The sequence below is a fragment of the Electrona antarctica genome (genome assembly GCF_951216825.1).
Source record: "Electrona antarctica genome assembly, chromosome: 8".
In the NCBI taxonomy this organism is placed as follows: domain Eukaryota; kingdom Metazoa; phylum Chordata; class Actinopteri; order Myctophiformes; family Myctophidae; genus Electrona; species Electrona antarctica.
The window spans coordinates 16,049,683-16,070,929 of NC_136789.1; the positions used below are offsets into that span (position 1 = coordinate 16,049,683).

The following is a 21,247-nucleotide window of genomic DNA, read 5'->3' on the forward strand; positions in this document are numbered from 1 at the left end:
CAATACAGAAAATACGGGTACTTATATCCACCCGAGAAGAATTGTAACATCCATGGCCCGGGGGTGAGGACATTATATTTGAAATCTGAACGGGTATGTAGATGTAAGGGCTGACAATGTTGCAAGTGCAAAATACAGGTTGAAATTCCGTCATTTACTTTCATGATTATGACAGTCATGTTTCAGGGCTAACATTTCAGTGTCCAGTCCAGGAGTCTGAGACCAAGACAATACAAGACTAGACCTATATTAATACTAATGGCATGGCAAAGACCCCAAATTGACCGCTTTTAAGGTTGAATGGCCTAACTCTAAAAGGCTAAAAACGAAACTAAATTGTAACGGAGCGATGCCCATAGCTGTCAACAGTGGCCTGCCTGCCATACGCTTGTATAGTTTTACTGAAATATGCGCATGCGTGCCTGAGACGTTCGGTTAGCGGCACGCTTCTGGGTGAGGCAGATGCAGATCTAATATTGTATTTTTGAGGCCGCCTCCTATATTCAGCTATTAGTGTAGATTTTTGTCTTACACAAACATTCCCATTGACAATGAATTGAGAATTTGTGTCTGAGCAAATCGGCTATTTTTGTCTTACACAAACATTTCATTTCCATTGACAATGAATGGAGAATTTTACATCATAGTGTCTGAGCAAATATAGTGTTTATTTTACATCATTATGATGTGCGGTATAAAGATCGCCCCTCACTTCACACGCGTGTGATATCCGCAACACAAACATTACATGCCATTGACAATGAAGGGAAAACTTACATCATCTAGTCCCCACAAGTCTCATATTTGCCATCAACAATTAATGAAAGGAGAAATCAGGTCAAATGTCTGCAACACAAACATTAAATCCCATTGACAATGAAGGGAAAATTTACGTCATCTTGTGATCAGCGTGTTCTCGTATCTTTGATACGAAAGCACGTCTAGATGACTCGAGAATCAATCCCCTGCGCTTCTACTATTCGATGAAGCGAGCCACTGCAGGTCGGCTGGTGTCGGGTGATGCGCGTGCACACAATGCCAATGTTCTGACATCACAACATTTGGGCATGTCAGCCTGACACAGAACTTATAGGAATAAAGGGACACAGCGAGACCTGAGCTACAGAAATCTCCATATGAGCATAAAAGGGACACAGACAGATGGGTGGAACGGGTACTCTGACATGGGTACAACGGGTATTGCATAGCCAGGTGGGGCATGGATCTCCAACTTCCATCGTTACCCACTCGGTGCTCTACAGCCAGTGTTGGGCAATGTTACTTATTACTCCTTAAAAAAGTAAAAATATTATTATATTACTTATTACTTGGAATCAAGAGTAATATATTACATATTATATATTATATTAAATATTACTTTTGCCACCCCCCCCCCACCAACAAAAAATGGGATGTAAAACAACACAATCTATTTAGTCAGGTCCAACTGTTTTGAATAATAATAAGAAGAGTCACCATTCAGCCTAAAAGGCGATACAATAAAGCAGCGATCTCTCTTGACCTTTTAATTCAATGTTTTCAAACGGTACCCAACAAATCCTGAATGGATATGTGCTGTTTTTACAAAGTCAATATATTACTGTTTTGGCAGAGAATAGAATAGAATAGACTTTTTTTGCAATTTGCACAAGTGCATAGGAAATCTTGGAGCGCAGCAGAGTAATACCTTACACTACTCTGGGTAATGTAATAATATTACAGTAATATATTACTAGTAACTAGTTACTGCCCAACACTGTGTACAGCCGGGCACCGGTCTAGTTATTCAGATAAATAGTGGACAAAAACAACTCTCCCCATCAGTCAGGGTAAAAGAACTTCACCAAACACAATGGAACCTTGTCAGGAATAGGTTGATAAATGTTTTTACTGGAAGAATCAGTCAACTACCGTTATATACATTTTGACATGAGCACATTATAATCACATTTAATTTATACAGATGCATTTATAATACAATAGTAAACAGCACAATTCCAGCTCTATACTATGCTTTCATGAAGGATTGCTTGCTTCATGGTTGTGCAGTAGAAACGTTCAAAATACATTTTTGAGGGATCTGAGGGATCTGATTCTGGCCATCATCACATTCTGCCCAAATATAATAATATCATCCAACTTGTTCAAACCTAGATGGTTTGAACAAATCTAGTTAAGGATTAAGTGTCTTGCTCATGGACACATCGCTGTGGCTGAGAATCCAACCTATGACCTTTTGCTTCCCAGGGAGCCTTTCTACCCATTCGGGCTATGGCCACCCAACTGTCTTCATATAGAGCAGACTCTAATACGAACACAATTGGCTGCATTCGCGGAGGGAAGCCGGGTAAGAAAGGTGATCTTTGTCACGTTGCATGGTGCTAGGCCCTCCTGGTGGGGGTTCCTTACTGGCAGATGAGACAGAGTAAAATAGCAGTGGCAACACACGTGTCTAGGACTAGGGAGGGTAAATTACATTCATGATTTGTGGCATTTTGTGTAAAACATCAGACAGATACGTCTTGATCACTAGTACTACAGAGAGTTAATGTATATCGATTTGGGTGAGGTTTATCTGTAGTAGATGAAAAATATCATGTGTTTTGCAAATCGGCCTCATGCTGGTGCAATGGTGCCAGGTCAGAAGTTCTGCCATGGCAGACGGAAAGACACACAGACGGACAGACACATGGACGGACAGACAGACACACGGACAGACAGACATATGTACACAAGCAAAAACATGGTCTCCGACCTTAGGCCAGCGTGGCAAACACAAAAAAGTATTGTTCAAGCAATTCTGGTAATAATACTTATTTTCAGACATACAAATATGGACAAAACTATATTTTATTTTAAACATCCATTCACATCTGTAGCTGTCATAGTACACTTGTTAGAAAGAAAACCCACTACAATCAAAAACATCATAGTCCATGTCTGCCATCTCAAAGTCATAGTCGTGGAAGTGAGACGAGGCGACCGCATGGCTTTCTGAATGGTGAGTTCCGTCTGAACCACAGAAATTGGCATCTGTGGCTAGGTCAGAAGCTCTGGCCTCCATGTTTGCGGGAGAGCATGCCCCAAGATAACCCATTGCGGAGGCGGCAGCAGCCCCTCCCATCAGCAGATACACGGCCCTCACCGCTTCAGCATCTTTGGCAGTTCCATGGCGCAGACAACCCTCTGAAGACACCCTGTTGGTCAGTGGAGATCTTCTGCCTGCAGTTGGGGTGGATTAAAATGTTATTAGGACAACTCAATGGGAGGAACAGGTCAATGTTGACCTGTTCCCCTTCTAAATCAAATCTCTTTGTCAAAAGTAGCCGATATAGATCGAGAGATCTGCTATTTTCACCGAATGTTTGCCAATTATAACATGTCCAGAATAGGGATGCTAAGTTGTTTCCTTCCTATTCTGCAAATGCAAAGGCAGGCAACAGCACAGCAACTACATCTCAACTCACCTCTGGACTTCTGTGAGCCAACTCTACTTTGAGTTGGGCTCTGAGATGATGCGTCTTCATCGAACACAGGCAGAGGTTTGTCAGTGGTTTGTTTGGGGGCCATATCTGATACCTCATTTCCAGGGTTGAGACTAGTAATACATGGGGCCGATACCCGATGTCGTTGACATGTGCGCGGAGGCACTGAGACACTCGCCTGTAAGATAAAGGAAACACATTTCATTGAGACACTTCAGCTCAGGATTAAGCATTTACCATTTATTGCAATTTGCATTTAGTTTGGCGGTGTAGCTCTGCTCATGTGATATTACAGATTACCTGCGCAACATACACAATCTGAGATTATAACCCCCCCAGAGCAAAGACATTACATGAACAACATAACAACTTTCAATTGTATGCCATATACCACATATGATACATATCACATTTAGTACAACCTATAAATCACATATAATCACAGAATCACCCATTACAGAACTAAATGCCACAGGGAGGCCAGGGAGGTGAAGGGAATTTGAACGCCAACATCTGAACAACTACTCTCTCAGCTAGCATGAGAGAACGCAATAGTGACCGCTTGATGTACTGCACTTTTAGGCAGCGGTGGCCTAAGGGTTAGAGGAGCGCCCTTGTTGCCAAAAGGTTGCCGGTTCGATTCCCCGGACGGGCAGGAAAAATCTGGGTCGGGACGTTATTGGTCATCACTCACCCAACACCGCTGAAGTGCCCTTGAGCAAGGCACTGGACCCCCAATTGGTCCAGTGGAGCTGCTTAGTGGCTAACAGTATAAGACTGTGGTTGTACTGTTCAGCTCCCAGGTTTTAGTGTGTGTCTGTCTGTGTGTTTCTATGTGCAGGGTGTTGCTGAAAATGAGCACTTGCTCAGCTACTACCCTGGGTAAATAAAGGAGGAAAAAAAGAAATAAAAATGTGGGCGTGTGTGAGTTAGCTTGAAGCGAATGAGAAACAGACTGATTAGTAGGAATGGGGGAGGGGGTCCGGGTCCGGGGAGAGATAATTAGAAGTAGCCTCCTGACTTCCGTGGCTCCATAACCTATGCTGTGTTTATGTCAAACAGTAGATGTTGAATATAGTGGGGCTGCACTCACCTCTTTTGCTTTCTTCAGTATGTTCACCCATTGACTAAACGTCAAGAAAAAACATCTGTTATCATTCTGTTAAAATCATACAAGCATACGTACATATCGTATCTATGTTTATTCATTCAAGCACGTTTATCAATCTGTTGTACAGTAGGTATTTATGTATAGGTTTAATTAACGGAACACCTTTCTTTAAGAGACACGATACCAAGGACAAGACAATTAAGACAAGACAAGACAAGACAAGACAAGACAAGACAAGACAAGACAAGACAAGACAAGAGTCAGATTTGAACTCAGGTCCTCATGTTCACATGAAGGAGCACATGGTCTACTATTTACTAACTAGAGTAGCTACTAACTGGCTGAGTCATCAGGCACCAAGCAAGAAATTGGGGTAATTTAAAGCTGACATAGGAGTCATTTTCTTGATATTTACTGACAGGGGTCATCAATATCTCTGTTGTCAAATTTGTCCGTGACTTGTCCGTGGACAAATTGTTTACACACCATCGTAATGTTCCTATTTTGATCATAAAACCAAATTACTGAATGTCAATTCGTAATTTGAACACTCTCATAGTTCCAGACCTGTTGATGATATGATCATTCAGGGCTAGCTCTTTATGTGTTTCTGGTAATATTAATTTTGTATGAACTTGCCAAAAATTTTATTTTAACAAAAATGTCCACCACAAGCCAGCATGACGATGACCCCTGCTTACTGACCTGCAGTCTTGGGGCGTGTCAGCCAGCAGCAGTAGGTACTTATCCTCGGGTAGGAGCAGGGCAAAACAGCAGTCCCGCTGTCCACCAGTGGGTAACTTGGGCAGGTCCAAGATCACCGAGCCTTCTACAATTGTTTCACAGCTGCTTAAGGCCACCAGTTGGTCAGGAAGGGATGACTCGTCGTGGCACACAAGCAGGCTACCATCAGCTGTCAGGAGGAGGAACCTCTTCTTCCACTGTTTGAATATGAACCCCCCTGGAGGACAGGAGGCAATTGGGGAGGAGCAGCGGACAGGCAATAAAGGAGAATATAAAGAAGAAAACTATAAAAGGTTTCAAAATTGGCCTCCCCTAGTCAGCCTGATATGGAGGGGAAAGGAACTGGTTGGAATATAACGTGTTCCTTCCTACCGGGGAAATTCCCCCTGGTTGGAATAACGTGTTCCTACCCTACCAGGGAAATTCCCCCGTGTCAGGTGATAAGAAGCGGCCTGGTCACTGAGTCATCATGCATTCATCATGCCCCCCCCCCCCCCCCCGGTCAGCAGAGGGAGAGTAGCGGCCAGGATTACAGCTTAGGCAATTGGCACTGGGTGAAAAATGGGTTACAAAATCATGGGATTAGGCTACATAAAAAGTTTCAAAATTGGTAGGTTGCAAAAAAAGAGTTGTTTTGTTTTGATACATTCATAACATTAAAGTATAGTCACATCTGGTGGCAGAAGCCTAGTAAAACAGTGGATTTGTGGCCATAAAGTTGATGGTTCAATTTTCTTGACCAGCTGGGAATATGAGGGTTGAAAAGTGCCCCCAACCTCACTACCTCAGCCCCGATCTGCCCTTGAGCAAGACATCTAAACTCCAATTGTTCTAGTACAGAAGATATTGGCTGTAATGAACATGCATTCCGCTATGAATGTGACGCAGCACCGTTAAAGAGCCACCAACGCTCCACCTGCATCCATTTTTATGTTCTCAGAGTTAACCACAAGAACCATATAGTGTCCCTAGATTCTGGCCATTGCACTGTACATTAGCCAAAAATAGCAGATCTACAAGCCCACAACACTGCTCACTTACTGTGGTGCATTACGAGCTTGTAGATTGGCTATTTTTGGTGAAGAGATTTCGAGGGAAGAATCGAGTGTGGGCCAAGGATAGACCCCTGGGGGACCCTGGTCAACGAAGCGTATAATGTTTAAGTGGTTAAATTAACACAGGATTGAACTGTGCTGGAAACATACCCGGGCTAAATAAAGGTTAAAGTCAGGTCATGAGATTACCATTATCATTGTTGTGCATAAACAATCATCCCCCCCGAGCATGTTGTCAGAATGAAGCATCGCCATCACAGTGATTACTGCATGGGAACACAGACAGTGCAGTGCCATTGGAAAGCATCTCCAGATTAAAGCATTGCGCATCCTCTCATTCTTGCTGCCACGGTGATTACAGAAAGTCAGATGATTGGAGAAGATCAAGAGTATCAGGGCCGACAGCGGCTCAGGAGGTAGAGCAGCTGTCTGGGAACCAGCTCCTCCTGGTATAGTGTTGATGTGTCCTTGAACAAGACAACCCTGCTCCCCATAGAAGCAGGGAGGTGGGTAGCTTTGCATGGTTGCCTCTGCCACCGTCGATGTGTGATAATATTGGAAAACACTTTGGATAAAGTGAGCTATGTTGAGCTATGTTTATATTTATTAAAGGATCCCCATTAAAGACAGCCTCTAGTCTTCCTGGGGTCCTGAACAAAGCAAATACAATACAGATATATAACTAAAAATACAAATTAAAAGTAAAAATAAATAAAAAATACAAAAAATGAATACAAAAAGACAAATGAATATTATAAAATCAAATCCAACACCCCAACACAGTTACTTGGCAAGATATTCTCTTTTCTAGTGGATGACCAGATTACAGGGCAGATCAAGTATACTAAATTAGACAGAACCAAATAATGAATAACTTTCATTGTGGAGGGAGTGATGAAAGCAGAACACTTTAGTCATCCCGATTCCTCTTCCCATTTTGATGACAATATTGTTTATATGTTAGAACCAAGACAAAGAGCTATCAATAGTCCCAGAAGTTTTATTGTGTTCACTTGTTTAATTTGTGCTGAGGATTCTTGCCCAACATGTGTCTAGATCCATGAAGCACAATGGCCTTTGTCTTAGAATTAATACCAGCTATAGAAATGCAGACCATTTGCCATATCTCTCTCTGTCAGGTGGAAACCTCATATGTCCAAAACAGTTACTTCTCAGGATTCAAATTAAAAAACAGCAAAAGTATCAGATCCACAAGCTGAAAACGTTTCGATGCTAGGATGATCAAGTAGGCCGGACATTAATTTACAAAAAAACAAAAAAGTTAAAATATGAAGATAAGAGGTTTATGCCCGACAGCAACGATACTATCTACCTACTATACAGTCACGACCCAAATGTACGCACGCAACCACGCGCACACGCACACATACACACAAGTCACACATTATGTACCACACAGACCTGCTAAACAGGTAGGCTAATCATATGCTGTCGATTCCATGACAACAGCTTACATCTGAATCCGAATATTGACAAGCAGATGTATGTTTACTTACTCTGGTCTGGTCACAATTGCTGCATCCAATCTAGCTGTGCTGATTTACTGGCACCATTCTAGTTGCTGTTGTTGATTTTGACAGCAAATTTTTGTCATCTGAAATGTTTTAGTGTTAGTCTAGTTTTAGTCGACTAAATATCATAAGAACTTTGGTCAACTTTGGCGGGCCTTGATGGCATCGTAATGGCAAATTTTACACTTGGTTGCTAGCTTGTAGATCAGCTATTTTCAAAGTGAAAACCAAACATAAAATGACTTGTCTTAGTTCTACTGGATCTTTTCTCCACTAGTCCCTCCCTAACAGTTTAGTCTACTTTTTATTTGTTGACGAAATTGTCATTGATTTTGTCATTGAAAAAAGGTAGTCTACTAGTCGACGAACATTTTTCGTCATAGTTTTAGTCTAAATGTCATAATTATACAAGACTGACAGTTGCGATATTGAAACATATTGTTAGAATAGAAACTCAAATCGTTTTGTATTGTGATCATTGAATGAATTGAATTGAAGTGAATTGAATTAGTCAAATTCAACTCAAGCTCCCAATATTGAAAACCATACCTACAGCTACAGTAGCTAGGTCAGAACAAAACAATATACTGTAAAGGAACAGAAACTATAATTTAGGTGCCTATTCTTTTACAACTGGTACTGTACTGGCTAGAGAGCAATGAAGCAACCGATAGCTCACCATACATCCGGAGAGTCCCAAGGTGTATCGTTGCGATGCTCATGCTAGCAGCCAGCCAGTCTCACATGCAGCGGTGCCCCGAGATGAAACACCAGATGGATGAAAAGTAGAGTATGAGGCTGAATGTGTGTTTTAATACTTAAGATTAATCCCTGGTCAGAGGGGATGTTCCACAGAGCTGCATTTCAGCAGCTTGACGGCCTACTCTGAACGAGAGTGGATAGAGATATAATTTATCCAGTACCATCAACCATTGCATAACCAACAGTAAGACACAGTTCACCTCAATTTCATATTATTGTAAGGTTTATTCTTGCACAAAATAAAATGCACATTCATGGTGCTCCCAGATTTAAACCAGCACTGATGAACATTAAAGAACAAATAATTTAAACGAAATAAGCACACTTTGTAGGAGAAACATATCATAGACCAGTGTAAAGACTAATTAAATACAAAGGCAAAATGTTTGTACATAACTACATCTACACTGAGTTGCAGGCACTTCAGGTTTGCATATTCTGTCTATGTCGTGCAATTAATACTTCATGGCATCACATATGGAAAGAAAACAATGTTTCTATCTTTAAGAGTATAGCTATGTGGAGGGGAAGTCACCACTCCGTCACGTCGCCATGTTTGTATTATAGGTTTGTATAAGTCCAATGAGAATGTCTTAATAAAAAATAAATAATACAGACACCACTGATTAAAAAAAAAACATTCAAATCCGGGACAATTATTAATCTTAAGGCTGCAGTCTTGGGGCTCTAATTTCGTCGGTGCTAAACACCTTATCCCTAAACCTCTTTGCCTTTTTTACTATTTTGAAAAACACCTTTGAATAGTTCAAATAGCTGATCTACAAGCTCACAACGTGATGATGTAGATCGGCTAGTTAAACAATTTGAATAGAGACATTGTCGACCTATCTGCATCGGTTACTGTGGTAACAACATAACAAAGGCATAGGTAATGCTTAACTTATTGTCTCTGTCGGGTGGAAACCTCATATTATGTATACATCTGTTATTTTGGACATACGAGCTTGCAGATCTGCTACTTTTGATGCTTTTGTGTGACGCTGTAGAATGATCAAGTAGTACAGCGTTAATTTGCCAAAAAACCACACAAAAAGTTGGAATATGGAGACACGATGTTTCTACCCGACAGCAACGCCCAAACCACACCAATGATTCGCCATGCAACTAGAGTAGTTGCATGTAGTTGCAAGCAACCACAGTGCCGGCCCACCGTATAATCAAACTACACGACCGCCTAGGGCCCCAGGAGTTGCTAGAGGCACCATCGACCATCGAACATGTCCTCAAGTCATGCATCCAACAAGCTGAGCAGATTGGACTTTCCATTCCAGAGATAATGGACAAAACATCTTGAAAATGCCCCCCCCCCCCGCTTGTTGCAAGGAGTTGCGACTAGTTGCATTGGGCCTTTTACTGTTGTACAACGTTGTTACTCGCTAGAAATATTTTTGGTTTTGTGCGGTCAATGTAAACATTCAGCAGCTCAGATATCACGTTCCCTCCTCATGTCTCCGGGAGGGACGGCTAGGACAGCTGGTCTTCATATTGCTTCCTGAAACAGTCTCCTGCTGGGAAGAAATCCCAACATCTCTCCTGGTACATCTTCCACACATAGGATTCCTACAGTATGATAGAGCAGGAAGTCATGTATAAGGAGAAACATAATTATTATATTTTATTTTCTAAGGCTGCTTGCAGATGGAAAAACAAATGACAAATAAAGCAATCTTGAATCTTGAAGATGAGGGAACAACTGGAAGAGAAAATTCTACCTTAAACTAGTAATTATCTTTGCTCTTTAAAGGAACACTTTTGTATCTATCCGTCCTCACTAATGGTCACTAATTGGATGGTAATGTTTTGTCAGCCTGTCTCTAAAATCGCCGTCTCCGAGGCTGGTCTCAGGGACAGGCTGTCCCCCTCAGGCTGGTCTCAGGGACAGGCTGTCCCCCTCAGGCTGGCCTCAGGGACAGGCTGTCCCTGAGACTCAGATGCCGATGCCGATGACATCTTCAATCAACAATATTGAATATGGAGATAAGGCTGAAAACATGTGAAGTGTTGCTTTAAATGTAAATCATCTGAGCTACTGTAGTTAGTGTAACAGTCTGACCTGGCCGGTGTGTTCTGTTTCATCTTTGTTGATTAGGTACATTAAGAAGAACCTGGAAAAGATACACAGGGTTAATACCATGCCAATTATTTATTATTATACGTAACCATATAGATTAGATCAGGGGTCGGCAACCTTTTTGACGTGACGTTTTTATTTTCTTGATTCTTGATGTAGCATATCAGCATTTATATTGTATTATGACACCACATCAAAATATATGTCCAACTGATTTTGATTCCCATATTCATAACACCTTTTGCGTTACTTCTTTTGAAATATTTTCTTTCACATCAGAACAATGTAATGATCATTAGACTCAATCATTATAGCAATAACCAACCTATCTCCCAGACTCCCTTCCCAGTCAGTTAATTCAATTGACTACATTACAAATATATATTTTCTCACACTTATGCCAGTGTGCCAGTAATCACCCTCCCCTGCCCCAATGTTGGCGCCCGCGTGCCTAAGGTTGCAGACCCCTGGGGATTTGATTGTACTTAATTCACTAGTAATCACTACACATAGAAGTTATACTACCGTCTATTAACACTGTCTTCGTTCTTAGTAGGCAGAAAAGAGAAATAACCCGAGAGGCTAAGGGTGTAAAATAGCTGATTTTTTCCCAGTCTTATCCTCTCAGCACAGGAATGTGGAGGAGAGCGATGGAAGGCTCAGGGAGGTGGTGGTCTCAAGGTCCTTCCGCTCTTATCTCTGATTATTAAACGGCTAGGTTGAATGCGTGATCTCAGTGGTCTGCTATTTTTGAGTGGTGCAAACCACTCCAACAACTGGCTTTGTACCCGTGTTTGTTCGTACCAAAAAAACGAGCATGGTTGCTATGGTTAGTATGTGACGTCACTGACATAGCTGATCAGACTATATAAGACCTTGCACCACTCAGTTCACACGGGTGTGATTTTTCAATAGTGACCACTGCTATCAATAACAGGCCGGCGGAAACAACACCTGAATCAACCAACTAACCCTTAGGGACGGGAACCCCTTTTCGGGGTTTTACCTTTCAATACATGAAACCATATTTGGGCAGTTGTAATCAATACTTCAGAGTTTTGCAAGCCAAGCTTTTGGGCATGTAATTTAGATAGCATGTTATGTATACAGATGCTATAGTGTTCATATAGTTTCAGATTATTGATTTTCCTACTGTTAGACTGATGATAGGTTATTGGTTTACTACTTACTATTTCTATGCATTTTATGTATTACCTTGTGTTGTCCTTGCTTACTGTAAGTTGCTCTGGATCAAGAGCGTCTGATAAATGCCTAAATTGTAAATCCTTGTTGACATTTTGTGTCTATCTATTGATGAATGGCCAGAACTGTTACTTTTCAGGATTCAAATTCAAAAGCAACAAAAGTAGTAGATCCACAAGCTGGATAGCCAAAACGTTTGTCATTTCTTGATGTAGAAAATAAAAAGAGTTACAACTCATTCTTGCCACTGTGTGCGACCCAGTAGTCCTACCTATGTTTATGGTCAATGTTGAGAAATAATGATGAGACCACTTCACTCCATTTTGACCTTGACATTTACCTTTTCAACCCAAAAGGTAGGCATCTCTCCTGTCTAGGGCAACACACACACACACACACACACACACACACACACACACACACACACACACACACACACACACACACACACACACACACACACACACACACACACACACACACACACACACACACAGTACTGTCCTTGCCACATACTGTACGTATGCATTCATGCGGACAGGGAAACGAGAGAGTGAGAGAGATGTTACTGACATGTAATTGGCCAGGTTGTGCTCATCCAGTGTATGGGTCTCGAAGCCATGTGGTGTGGTGTCAAAGTAGTCACTTCCAATCCCACATATGAAGCATTTCGTCTGCAAATATGAACACATCATTAATTAAGAGGACTACGCATCATGTTGTTCACATTTAGCTTACTGTAGTAATTAATAATTATTTCTCAACATTGATTCTCAATGTCCAAATGGACCAACTCTCTGAGTTAAATAATCACAGAGGTCCCAGTATAGTTCAGAGATTCTCAACCTCTTTATTTTCGAGGACCCCCAGTTTGATATCCATTACGCCACTGGCCCCATTTGATACCATGTGATACCCCAATTAACACTGTAAAATGATCTGTGTTAATTTAACTCTGAGAGTGTACATTTGTGCAACACTGACTTACAGACCTATAAGGGTCCATTTGGACCCTTGGTGGTCCCCGGACCCAGTGTTGAGAACCAGTGTATTAACCTGTAAGACTGATAGAGAAATGTTATGTACAACTATACCTCCATGTCCTCCTTGACTTGCTCTTGTTGGTCTCTGAGTTCTCCAAAGGCATCAATGATCAGACCTTTAAACCACAACATAACAGAGGCGTTTGAAGGATTCTGTGCACTGTACTATCATTGCTCTCTGGTGGGCTTTTAAGAACAAGACATTTTTACTCTAAATTCACAGGCCCAAAGGGCAAACTACTAACAAATGAGAAGGTTTCCTACCAACCTATTTGAAAAATCAACCTTGTTTAAAAACAAAAAGGAAATAAAATGACGTCTCTTTATATTCAAGTTCAGTATGGTTTTACACATCCATGCCGGGACGGGGGGAATACAGACCACCCACGGGCCACCCGTAGCTCCGAAGAGCACCTCCAGGGCTGAGGGCTATCACTAGGCTGCCCGACCCGTCCGAAGGTTCACCCTTCCTGGGTATCAGATGGGACGAGTACTGTACTGTACTCTACAAGCCCTCCTCCCTGGCATCTGTGTGTGTGTGTGTGTGTGTGTGTGTGTGTGTGTGTGTGTGTGTGTGTGTGTGTGTGTGTGTGTGTGTGTGTGTGAGATGCTGCTCAACAGTGCCATCCAGTGGTATTAGCAAGGTGTTTCAGCTGTTCGTGCTTGGACAGACAGACACGCATACATAGGGACACACATAGCTGCATATAGGAGTGGCTAGCACCACTCAAAAATAGCTTATCTAGCTTGTAGATAGACTATTTTTGGTGCATGACATGCTGGCTTTTATTTATTTATTTATTCATGAAATCCAAATGACTGAAAACTTTAATCCATGACTATATTATTATTATTAATATTTTATTACATTGTATATTGTAGTATTGCAGCAAGCAACACAGTTGAAGTCTGCTGACATATGTGTGACAGGCAGTAAATGTGTCCATGGCGCAGACGACAGACACACCCACTCTGGAATCCCACGGTACTTTTTCCCCCTGCATATTTGTTAAACCACCACTACAGTTGAGTCCACACATGCAAGGTCATAGCAAAGAATGTCCCCGAGGGCAAGGCGTTAATTCCTAGAGGCCTGACTGAAATGTTTCTGGGGGTCAATTGCGTAATACTTGTGAGAAACATGTGAGAAAACAAATATCAATTTGAAGCGCATCTCTTCATCCTTATTACGGGAGATTAGCAGCACAGCTGTAATACGCCCGTTGTCCAAAAATATTGCTTTGCTAAAACTAAGAAATTGAAAGGCTGATACCTTAATTAGCTGAAAACCTTCACCTAAAATAAATCTCAATCGTTATGCATTATGTAGTGCAGTGGTTCTCAGACTTTTTTCATTTCAAGGATGCCCAATACACAGTGTACAAATGGAATCAAATGGACCACCCAAGGAACTCTGACTAATATATGAGCCAATTAAAAGATAATTTAGTCTTAGCCTTAAATAGATATACTTTGCACCTGTACCCCTGTTCCTGTATTTATGTATAGTACTCTGTTGTCCCTGTGTAATGTAATGTGCTCTACTGTCTGCCTGTTTTTGTTTTTATGTTTTTTTGTGGGGACTGCAGATGTAAATTAGCATCTTTGCGAAATCCGGTGTATTTACATTACATTGATATAAATTGTTCATTAATATCTAATTAAGCATCTAAATAGCCTACTAGCCTGTGTGTGCATCATGTCTCACCCTGAATGATGGCCAGAAGGATGACGATGACAAAAAAGAAGAAGGTTATATCAAACATCACCCGGTAGAGTTCGTATTCATCGCCGGCAGGATCCTCAATCTCATCTCCTATGCCACCACCGGCTCGAACTCCAACGTACATGTGGAACAGGTAGCACTAGTAAAAATAACATGAAACAGAAGACATTAAGTTTGCTAGACAATCATGTCGATGCACAGCAAATTCCATAGCAACCCAGCCAGTAATGTTTGAGATATTTTGGTTGGGACTAACGATGGGCCGATAATTGTTATTATCGATACCACTTAAACTCTCTATAATTCCTGGCACGACTCACGGTCATCATGTCGTCACACTTCATGTTCGGGACGTCTTCATCCTCGCTTTTGTTGTAAAACTTGCGGAAGAAGTTGAAGGCGATCACGGTGTACAGATAGACCACCACTGCCAGCAGACCCACCGTCATCATCAACTGGCAGCCAAACAGAGAGGAGGAACAGTACAGTTACGTTGCATTCATTATTATGCAGAATGATTCCATGCATTTCCAGCCTCGAATTTCCCATATATAACTGGAGTGTTGACTTAATGAATAAAAAAAAATGGTTGAAGGGTTGCATGTGAACACATTGTTAGACCTGCGTTCCATTGTGGGTGACTGAGGAAAGGATGGTGCGAAGAGTCTTAACGCCCATGGCGATGTCAAGCAAATGACAGGCGTAGAAGAAATGGTTGTAGTGCCCGAGGATAGACATTATCATATACCAGCACAGATACAGGAACGTCTGCGAAGACAAGAAAAACCAGTACAGTATATTGGTAAATGTAGAAACAAGGTATTTCATACGTTAGTTATACAATATACATATAGAGCACAGAAGTCACTGACGTGACTCACTCATCCCTTGGTTCCCGGAAGTATTTTCTATACTTTTTCTATATATATATATCATATCATATCATATCATATCATATCATATCATATCATATCATATCATATCATATCATACTTCAAATTACAATTGATATTGTGATTTACAAATAATTTAAGTTTACCATGCTGTACGTTAGAGTTTATTGATGAAGATTTTGTTGTTATTGATCACTGTATACCTTTTATTGTATACATATAATAGTCCTTCAGACAGCTTAATCGCTACAGAGACTAGCCAGCCACTCAATTATGTTATCCATTATTCCCATGTATACTGTAAGTAAAACATTAACAGGTTATCAATGCAAAATCACAGCACTTCATTTCGATTTGAGTACACAACTCTGTGGAAAACAGGCAGTTATTCTCTTACGCCATCTGTGAAAATAACACCAAATTTCCAGATCTGGTACTTGATGTCAATTGATGTGATCCTGTAAAGACAACAAAGAATCCCAGTCATTAAATGTTCTCTTCTTTTTCTGAAGGAGCCCTGTGACACGCTACTTTGCCACTTTAATACATATCGTTGCTGTTGAGCATAAACCTAGTATCTCCTTGTTTTGAAGTTTATTTTGTAAATGAATGGCCTACATCTTCATACAAGAGTGTCGCACAAAAAAGTAGCGAAAATAGCCAATCTACAAGCTCACAACGCATCGCCCCACGACGTGTTGTGAACTTGTAGATAAGCTATTTTCACTACTTTTAAACAGTTTTTAAATAATAATACATTTAATTTGGACATACAAGGTTTCCACCCGACAGCGACGCCATATACTGTACCAGGCGAACATGGAGTTGTCTGGTTCCTCCTGCTTCTTCTCGTGTGACTGCTGGCTCACATCCAGGGAGGCCAGGTCCACTCCCAGGAGCTCTGCTATCCTCTCCCTACCGTAGATGTCACCAAACTTATCCAGAACCTGACACACATTAGATTATGGCCATATCAATCTAGGTTGTGTGGAACTTATCCAATATGTGTGTGTGTGTGTGTGTGTGTGTGTGTGTGTGTGTGTGTGTGTGTGTGTGTGTGTGTGTGTGTGTGTGTGTGTGTGTGTGTGTGTGTGTGTGTGTGTGCGTGCGTGCATGTGTGTAATTATAATAGAATATTTTAGAAAACACACACACACACACACACACACACACACACACACACACACACACACACACACACACACACACACACACACACACACACACACACACACACACACACACACACACACACAAATGCATTTGTATTGTTGAGTCTTATGTCTCACACCTTCCTCTTGACAATACAACCTAGATTCTCTGTGGGGTTCAGGTCAGGCCAGTTGGCTGGTCAGTTAAGCGCAGTAATACCATGGTATTACTGTGGTTCATGAGCTGTATGCCATAATCATCAAGATTAAAACAAAAAAAGGTTCTAAAAACTTCACTTTAAGCACAATGAATTGAGAATATATGAAAGTTTCACTTTTTGAATTATATTAGGGAAGAAAATTAACTTTTACAAAATATTCAAATTTTTTGAGAAGGAGCTGTATATTATAGTATATAATGCTGCTATTATCGAACTAAACTCATCTTCTATTTGTGTAAGTGTGGAATCGTAAATATAGTCCATATGGCCATAATGCTATATTCTGTCAATAACTACACTATACATTAATAGGTCACTGTTTATTTGGGTCTCTGTGCGAATTTGATGCAGGTTAAGTGGAGTCACATTGTCTGGTCAAAAGTGCTTAGTCTGGGGGCTTTCCTTCATCAGAGGTTCTCATGAAGTACCCTGTGGCTAAAGCTTTGTTCTATACTGTTTGAAGCCGTCTGAGGTGTTGGAGAGATATTTAGTATTCTATTGTCCTTCAGGAACCGTTTGGGACACCAAATGGCTATGTTAATTTTGACTCCACCTCTGAATTCAATTCTGTACTATATCATGTCATGTTGTCAATGTGAAAATCACTAGTGTTAGCTGGCTACGGTCAGTCTGCTGGGAGCTCCCGTGGGCCGACCAAGGCCTACGGGGAAGCTATGCTATTTTTGTCATTCTGGACTCTGTCTTTGATTGAATAAATGGTCAACATGGATCTTCAGTTCATCTCTCTGTCTGCGTTTCTCCGATCCGATCTGATGCTTTGACGAGGTTTTTCACTACTCTACAAGTTTGCTTTAGCCTAGTTCATCTCTCTAGAGTTTACTACGGTTTAGTGAGTTTTAGGTGTGAAAATACACCACATAGATGGTGCCGACCCGGTCGTGTTGATGCATGTTTTTGCGTCAGGCGAATGGGGGCACATAGATGTTGCCCTGAAACCCGGTGTCTTTGGTGCTTCCAGCGCCAGGCAGCAGAGGGCCGGCGGGGACTTTTTGGATATTTCAGTCTAATTTTGGCGGTTGGAGGTTTGTTTGATTTTTTCGGGGACACGGCGTTCGTCTACAGCGGGAAGAAGTGGTCTTCTCTTCGGCGACGATGGGGACGACGGCGCAAGCGGTGCGCTCCGGAGCTCTGATGATCAGCGACCTGGACTCGGCGACGGACAGGAGTGGAGCAGCCCTCTACAGCGCGTCGACGGGGAACAGCTTCTCTTCACGTCTCGGCGGGGAGCGGCGATGCTCAGCGGCGATTCGAGGGGTTCCCTGGCTACTCTACTCTACTCAGCGGCCGGAGGGAGGCGGGGTAACGCTTCATCTACGCGGCCTTCGCCAAGCAGCGGGCCGAGGGAGTTCGTCGGCGGACCGTGCACCGGGGGAGAAGAGAGCGATCAGCGGATGGTTCATTTCAATTCATCAGCGGGGGTGGTCACGGGCGGACCACGTTCATTTCGTTCTTCAGAAACAGCGGATCTGCAAGCTCGTTTTGCGGCGTTTCTTTGTTTCGACGAGGCCTGTAGCTACACGAGCGTTCATGTTTTTCTTTCCAGTCATTTATGTGATATTTCATATTCATATAATGTCTGGAGGGGGGAGTATGGTGCTGTGTTGGATGGGACAATGGAAGCAGATCGACGTGCGGTGCGGCGAGTTCAACAGCAGCTTTCATGCAGCTTCTGTTTGACCACGCATGGCAAAAACACATGAGGTGAGAACAATGAGAAATGCGACATTATAAGAAGTTTATTAATAATAGATGGAGAGATTCAATAGTCTTTATCTGTATTCAAAAAGTGTGTCTAAATGTGAGTCTATTCAGCGTATATGTAGGCATATGTTGATGTTTGTGTGTTTTGTCGAATTTAAATTAGTTAAGAAGTTGATTCAAGAAATAGAGTCTATGGGGTAATTTGGAGAATGTTTAAATAATTTTAGCTTTATTGAGATTAATTGACGCTCTGTGTCAGACGGCCGAGATCCCGGTGCCACTCTCATACGCTTCAGTATAAAATCGTCTTAGAATTAGTAGAGCTGATTATTCTTTTCTCGTGTTAAATTTAGTTTACGATAATGTCAACTAGAGGCAGTTAGGGTGCCACGACGTGCAAAGATTCTTTTGTTATTATTGAGAGAACTTTTGTCTTTAACCCTTAGAAGAGCAAAGACGCCAATTGGCGTCTTCATCAGAATTCCGTAAATGAGCAATGACGCCAATTGGCGTCTTTCTCTTTTTTGATTAATCTAAACATATTAATATGCTCCGAAGCGCTGTTTAAATTCCTGAGCTTATATTCCAACTACATTACCCAGAAAACCCGTGTCACGTGACACACGTGTACGTGTTGCCATTGGAAGCTGGTCCCACCCCCTGTAAACAGTGGGGGCAGAGGGAGTCTTCATAGTTTTCATTGTTTTGCCTGTTTGCCGTCTCGCCCGAGCGATTTTCTAGCAGAAAAAGTTGAAAGCAGTACTATTTATTTGAGCGAGTTTTGTGGTAGTAGTATTGATCCATACGCGTCCCAGTCGCCTTCTCCAGGCGGAGTAGCCCTGGTCCAGTGCTTACAGCGAGACTCGCTGCTCCCTCCCTCCTTTTTTCATTGTCTCCCCATCGTCGTCCGATGAGCTATACCGGGAAACCATTGAAGAAGACGATCAACCCGGAATGTTTTGAGGTAATCTTATTGTAGAAAATGCCCTTCTATAGTGATCAGAAATCATAAGATGATCGCTACAAATAGATGCTTGGATAATTACTACTACTAGTCAGATCATGACGCCAGAATGACTCACCACGATGGCCCCCAGCCATTAGCCAGCACCGAAGGTGCTGGCTAATGGTGTTGGTCGGTGCAAATGGTGTTGGTCGGTGCATTGGTGCTGGCTAAGGGCTGGAGGGGGGGGTTGGTGTCGATCGGTTGGTTGTTGCAGTACAAATGTATCGTAGCAGGCATGCACGCATGGCAGTACAAGTATTTTATATTGTAGCGTGCCTTATAGGCGATCTGATCTTTAGAGTAATGTTCGCTCCTTTTATTTACTGTCTACAAAGACGGAGAACAAACATGCATCGTTTACTGAAGCAACGCGTGGTTATGATGACGTTGCTACAAGGATCGGAGGGGGGACGGGGAGTGAAGCTAACAGTAGCGTATTATATAAGATCTGTATGACGTTTCATTGACGTCTGAGCTTGCATGATAATTGCATTCATTGTATATTGTATACAATCATGATTGTACATTGTTTAGTGTGTCTCCGTGTGATGATGATGATGACGATGATGTCAGATAGCCTACGTCCCCCCCCCCCCCCCCAACTGGCTATTGGCCGGGCTGACTACAGCTAAATGTTTATTTTTATATATTTAGAACTGGCATCGGAGGAGGAGGATGATGATGATGATGATGATGATGATGAAGACGAAGAGTCAAGACTGCGATGGAGTTCTCCGACACTGAACCGGATGCATTCATTCATTTCAGTTGTTGTTTTTTTTTTTAATTTAGCCTACACACACACACACCGTCAAGAACAACTGGAATGCAGTGGTTTGGGGACACTGGGGAGTTTGGGGACAACTGTTTTGTATGTAGGCCTATTTATTTTCTGTAATATTTATTATAATTGTATTATGTTAGTAGTCATAAAAAATAAAAGACAAGCTTTTACAATGAGTTAGACCTGTCATGGCTATTTTGTTCACTAGTCTGAGGTTTATGGTTTGACTAAGCGAGTTTCAACTGTGATTTACTCTGTAACGGTAGATGGTAAGAACCCAATTTTTTTGTTATAATACAGTATACATTCAAGTCTATATTTTGATACATATCATGGGCACAAAGTCATATCAAAACAATGTCCTTGGATGAGTTATTTATCAAAACTGTTTCTTCACAACAGGTTTTTGAGATACATGCATGAATAGACACGGTACTGGTAAGACTATGTAAACATGGTATATATCAAAATGTGCGTTAGAATGTCTAATTTTACCCCAAAAAAGAATTGAGTTTATATGATGTTCCATTTCAGAGCTAGGGGGACTTTTAGCTGGATAGGTCAGATTGATCATGACTGACCATGCTATTTATAGATGGCAAAATATCTACAGTGGTACATGTGAGAAACTTTTTATTTTATTTTAATTGAACTAGACAACTCACCCTTTAAAATGAGATATTGCATGGCTATGTACGCCCAGCAGAAAAAAAGTTA

At 41.6% G+C, this 21,247-nt stretch overlaps 2 protein-coding genes across 4 annotated transcripts in view; both read right to left on the bottom strand.

The window, feature by feature from the left end:
* Positions 1–1,870: 1,870 nt before the first annotated feature.
* LOC306927515 (uncharacterized protein) lies at positions 1,871–8,655 on the bottom strand. The gene is made up of 5 exons (XM_079507274.1): positions 8,607–8,655; positions 5,302–5,557; positions 4,579–4,612; positions 3,468–3,663; positions 1,871–3,222 (listed from the first exon to the last, which is right to left on the bottom strand). Exons 1-5 carry the CDS (start codon positions 8,647–8,649, stop codon positions 2,897–2,899), a joined length of 855 nt encoding a protein of 284 aa, XP_079363400.1. The 5' UTR covers positions 8,650–8,655; the 3' UTR covers positions 1,871–2,896.
* A 1,347-nt stretch (positions 8,656–10,002) lies between these two features.
* The window catches only part of LOC306927516 (ryanodine receptor 1-like), a 128,094-nt gene continuing 116,849 nt past the window's right edge, over positions 10,003–21,247 (bottom strand). For all 3 annotated transcript variants that reach the window (XM_079507277.1, XM_079507276.1, XM_079507275.1), the window contains 9 exons: positions 16,457–16,593; positions 16,044–16,104; positions 15,375–15,521; positions 15,074–15,208; positions 14,736–14,892; positions 13,079–13,143; positions 12,558–12,658; positions 10,764–10,815; positions 10,003–10,270 (listed from right to left, as the gene is read on the bottom strand). In XM_079507277.1, coding sequence (XP_079363403.1) covers positions 10,175–10,270; positions 10,764–10,815; positions 12,558–12,658; positions 13,079–13,143; positions 14,736–14,892; positions 15,074–15,208; positions 15,375–15,521; positions 16,044–16,104; positions 16,457–16,593 — 951 coding nt within the window. In that variant the 3' untranslated portion in view covers positions 10,003–10,174. The remainder of the gene's footprint in view (positions 10,271–10,763; positions 10,816–12,557; positions 12,659–13,078; positions 13,144–14,735; positions 14,893–15,073; positions 15,209–15,374; positions 15,522–16,043; positions 16,105–16,456; positions 16,594–21,247) is intronic.

Coding starts and splice junctions, on each gene's coding strand:
- LOC306927515 (XM_079507274.1), bottom strand. CDS start 8,649: ATGAGCATCGCAACGATACACCTTGGGACTCTCCGGATGTATG. Junction 5,558..8,606: donor TGGGACTCTCCGGATGTATG/GTGAGCTATCGG, acceptor CCTGTCCTCCAG/GGGGGTTCATATTCAAACAG. Junction 3,223..3,467: donor TGGCTCACAGAAGTCCAGAG/GTGAGTTGAGAT, acceptor CCCCAACTGCAG/GCAGAAGATCTCCACTGACC.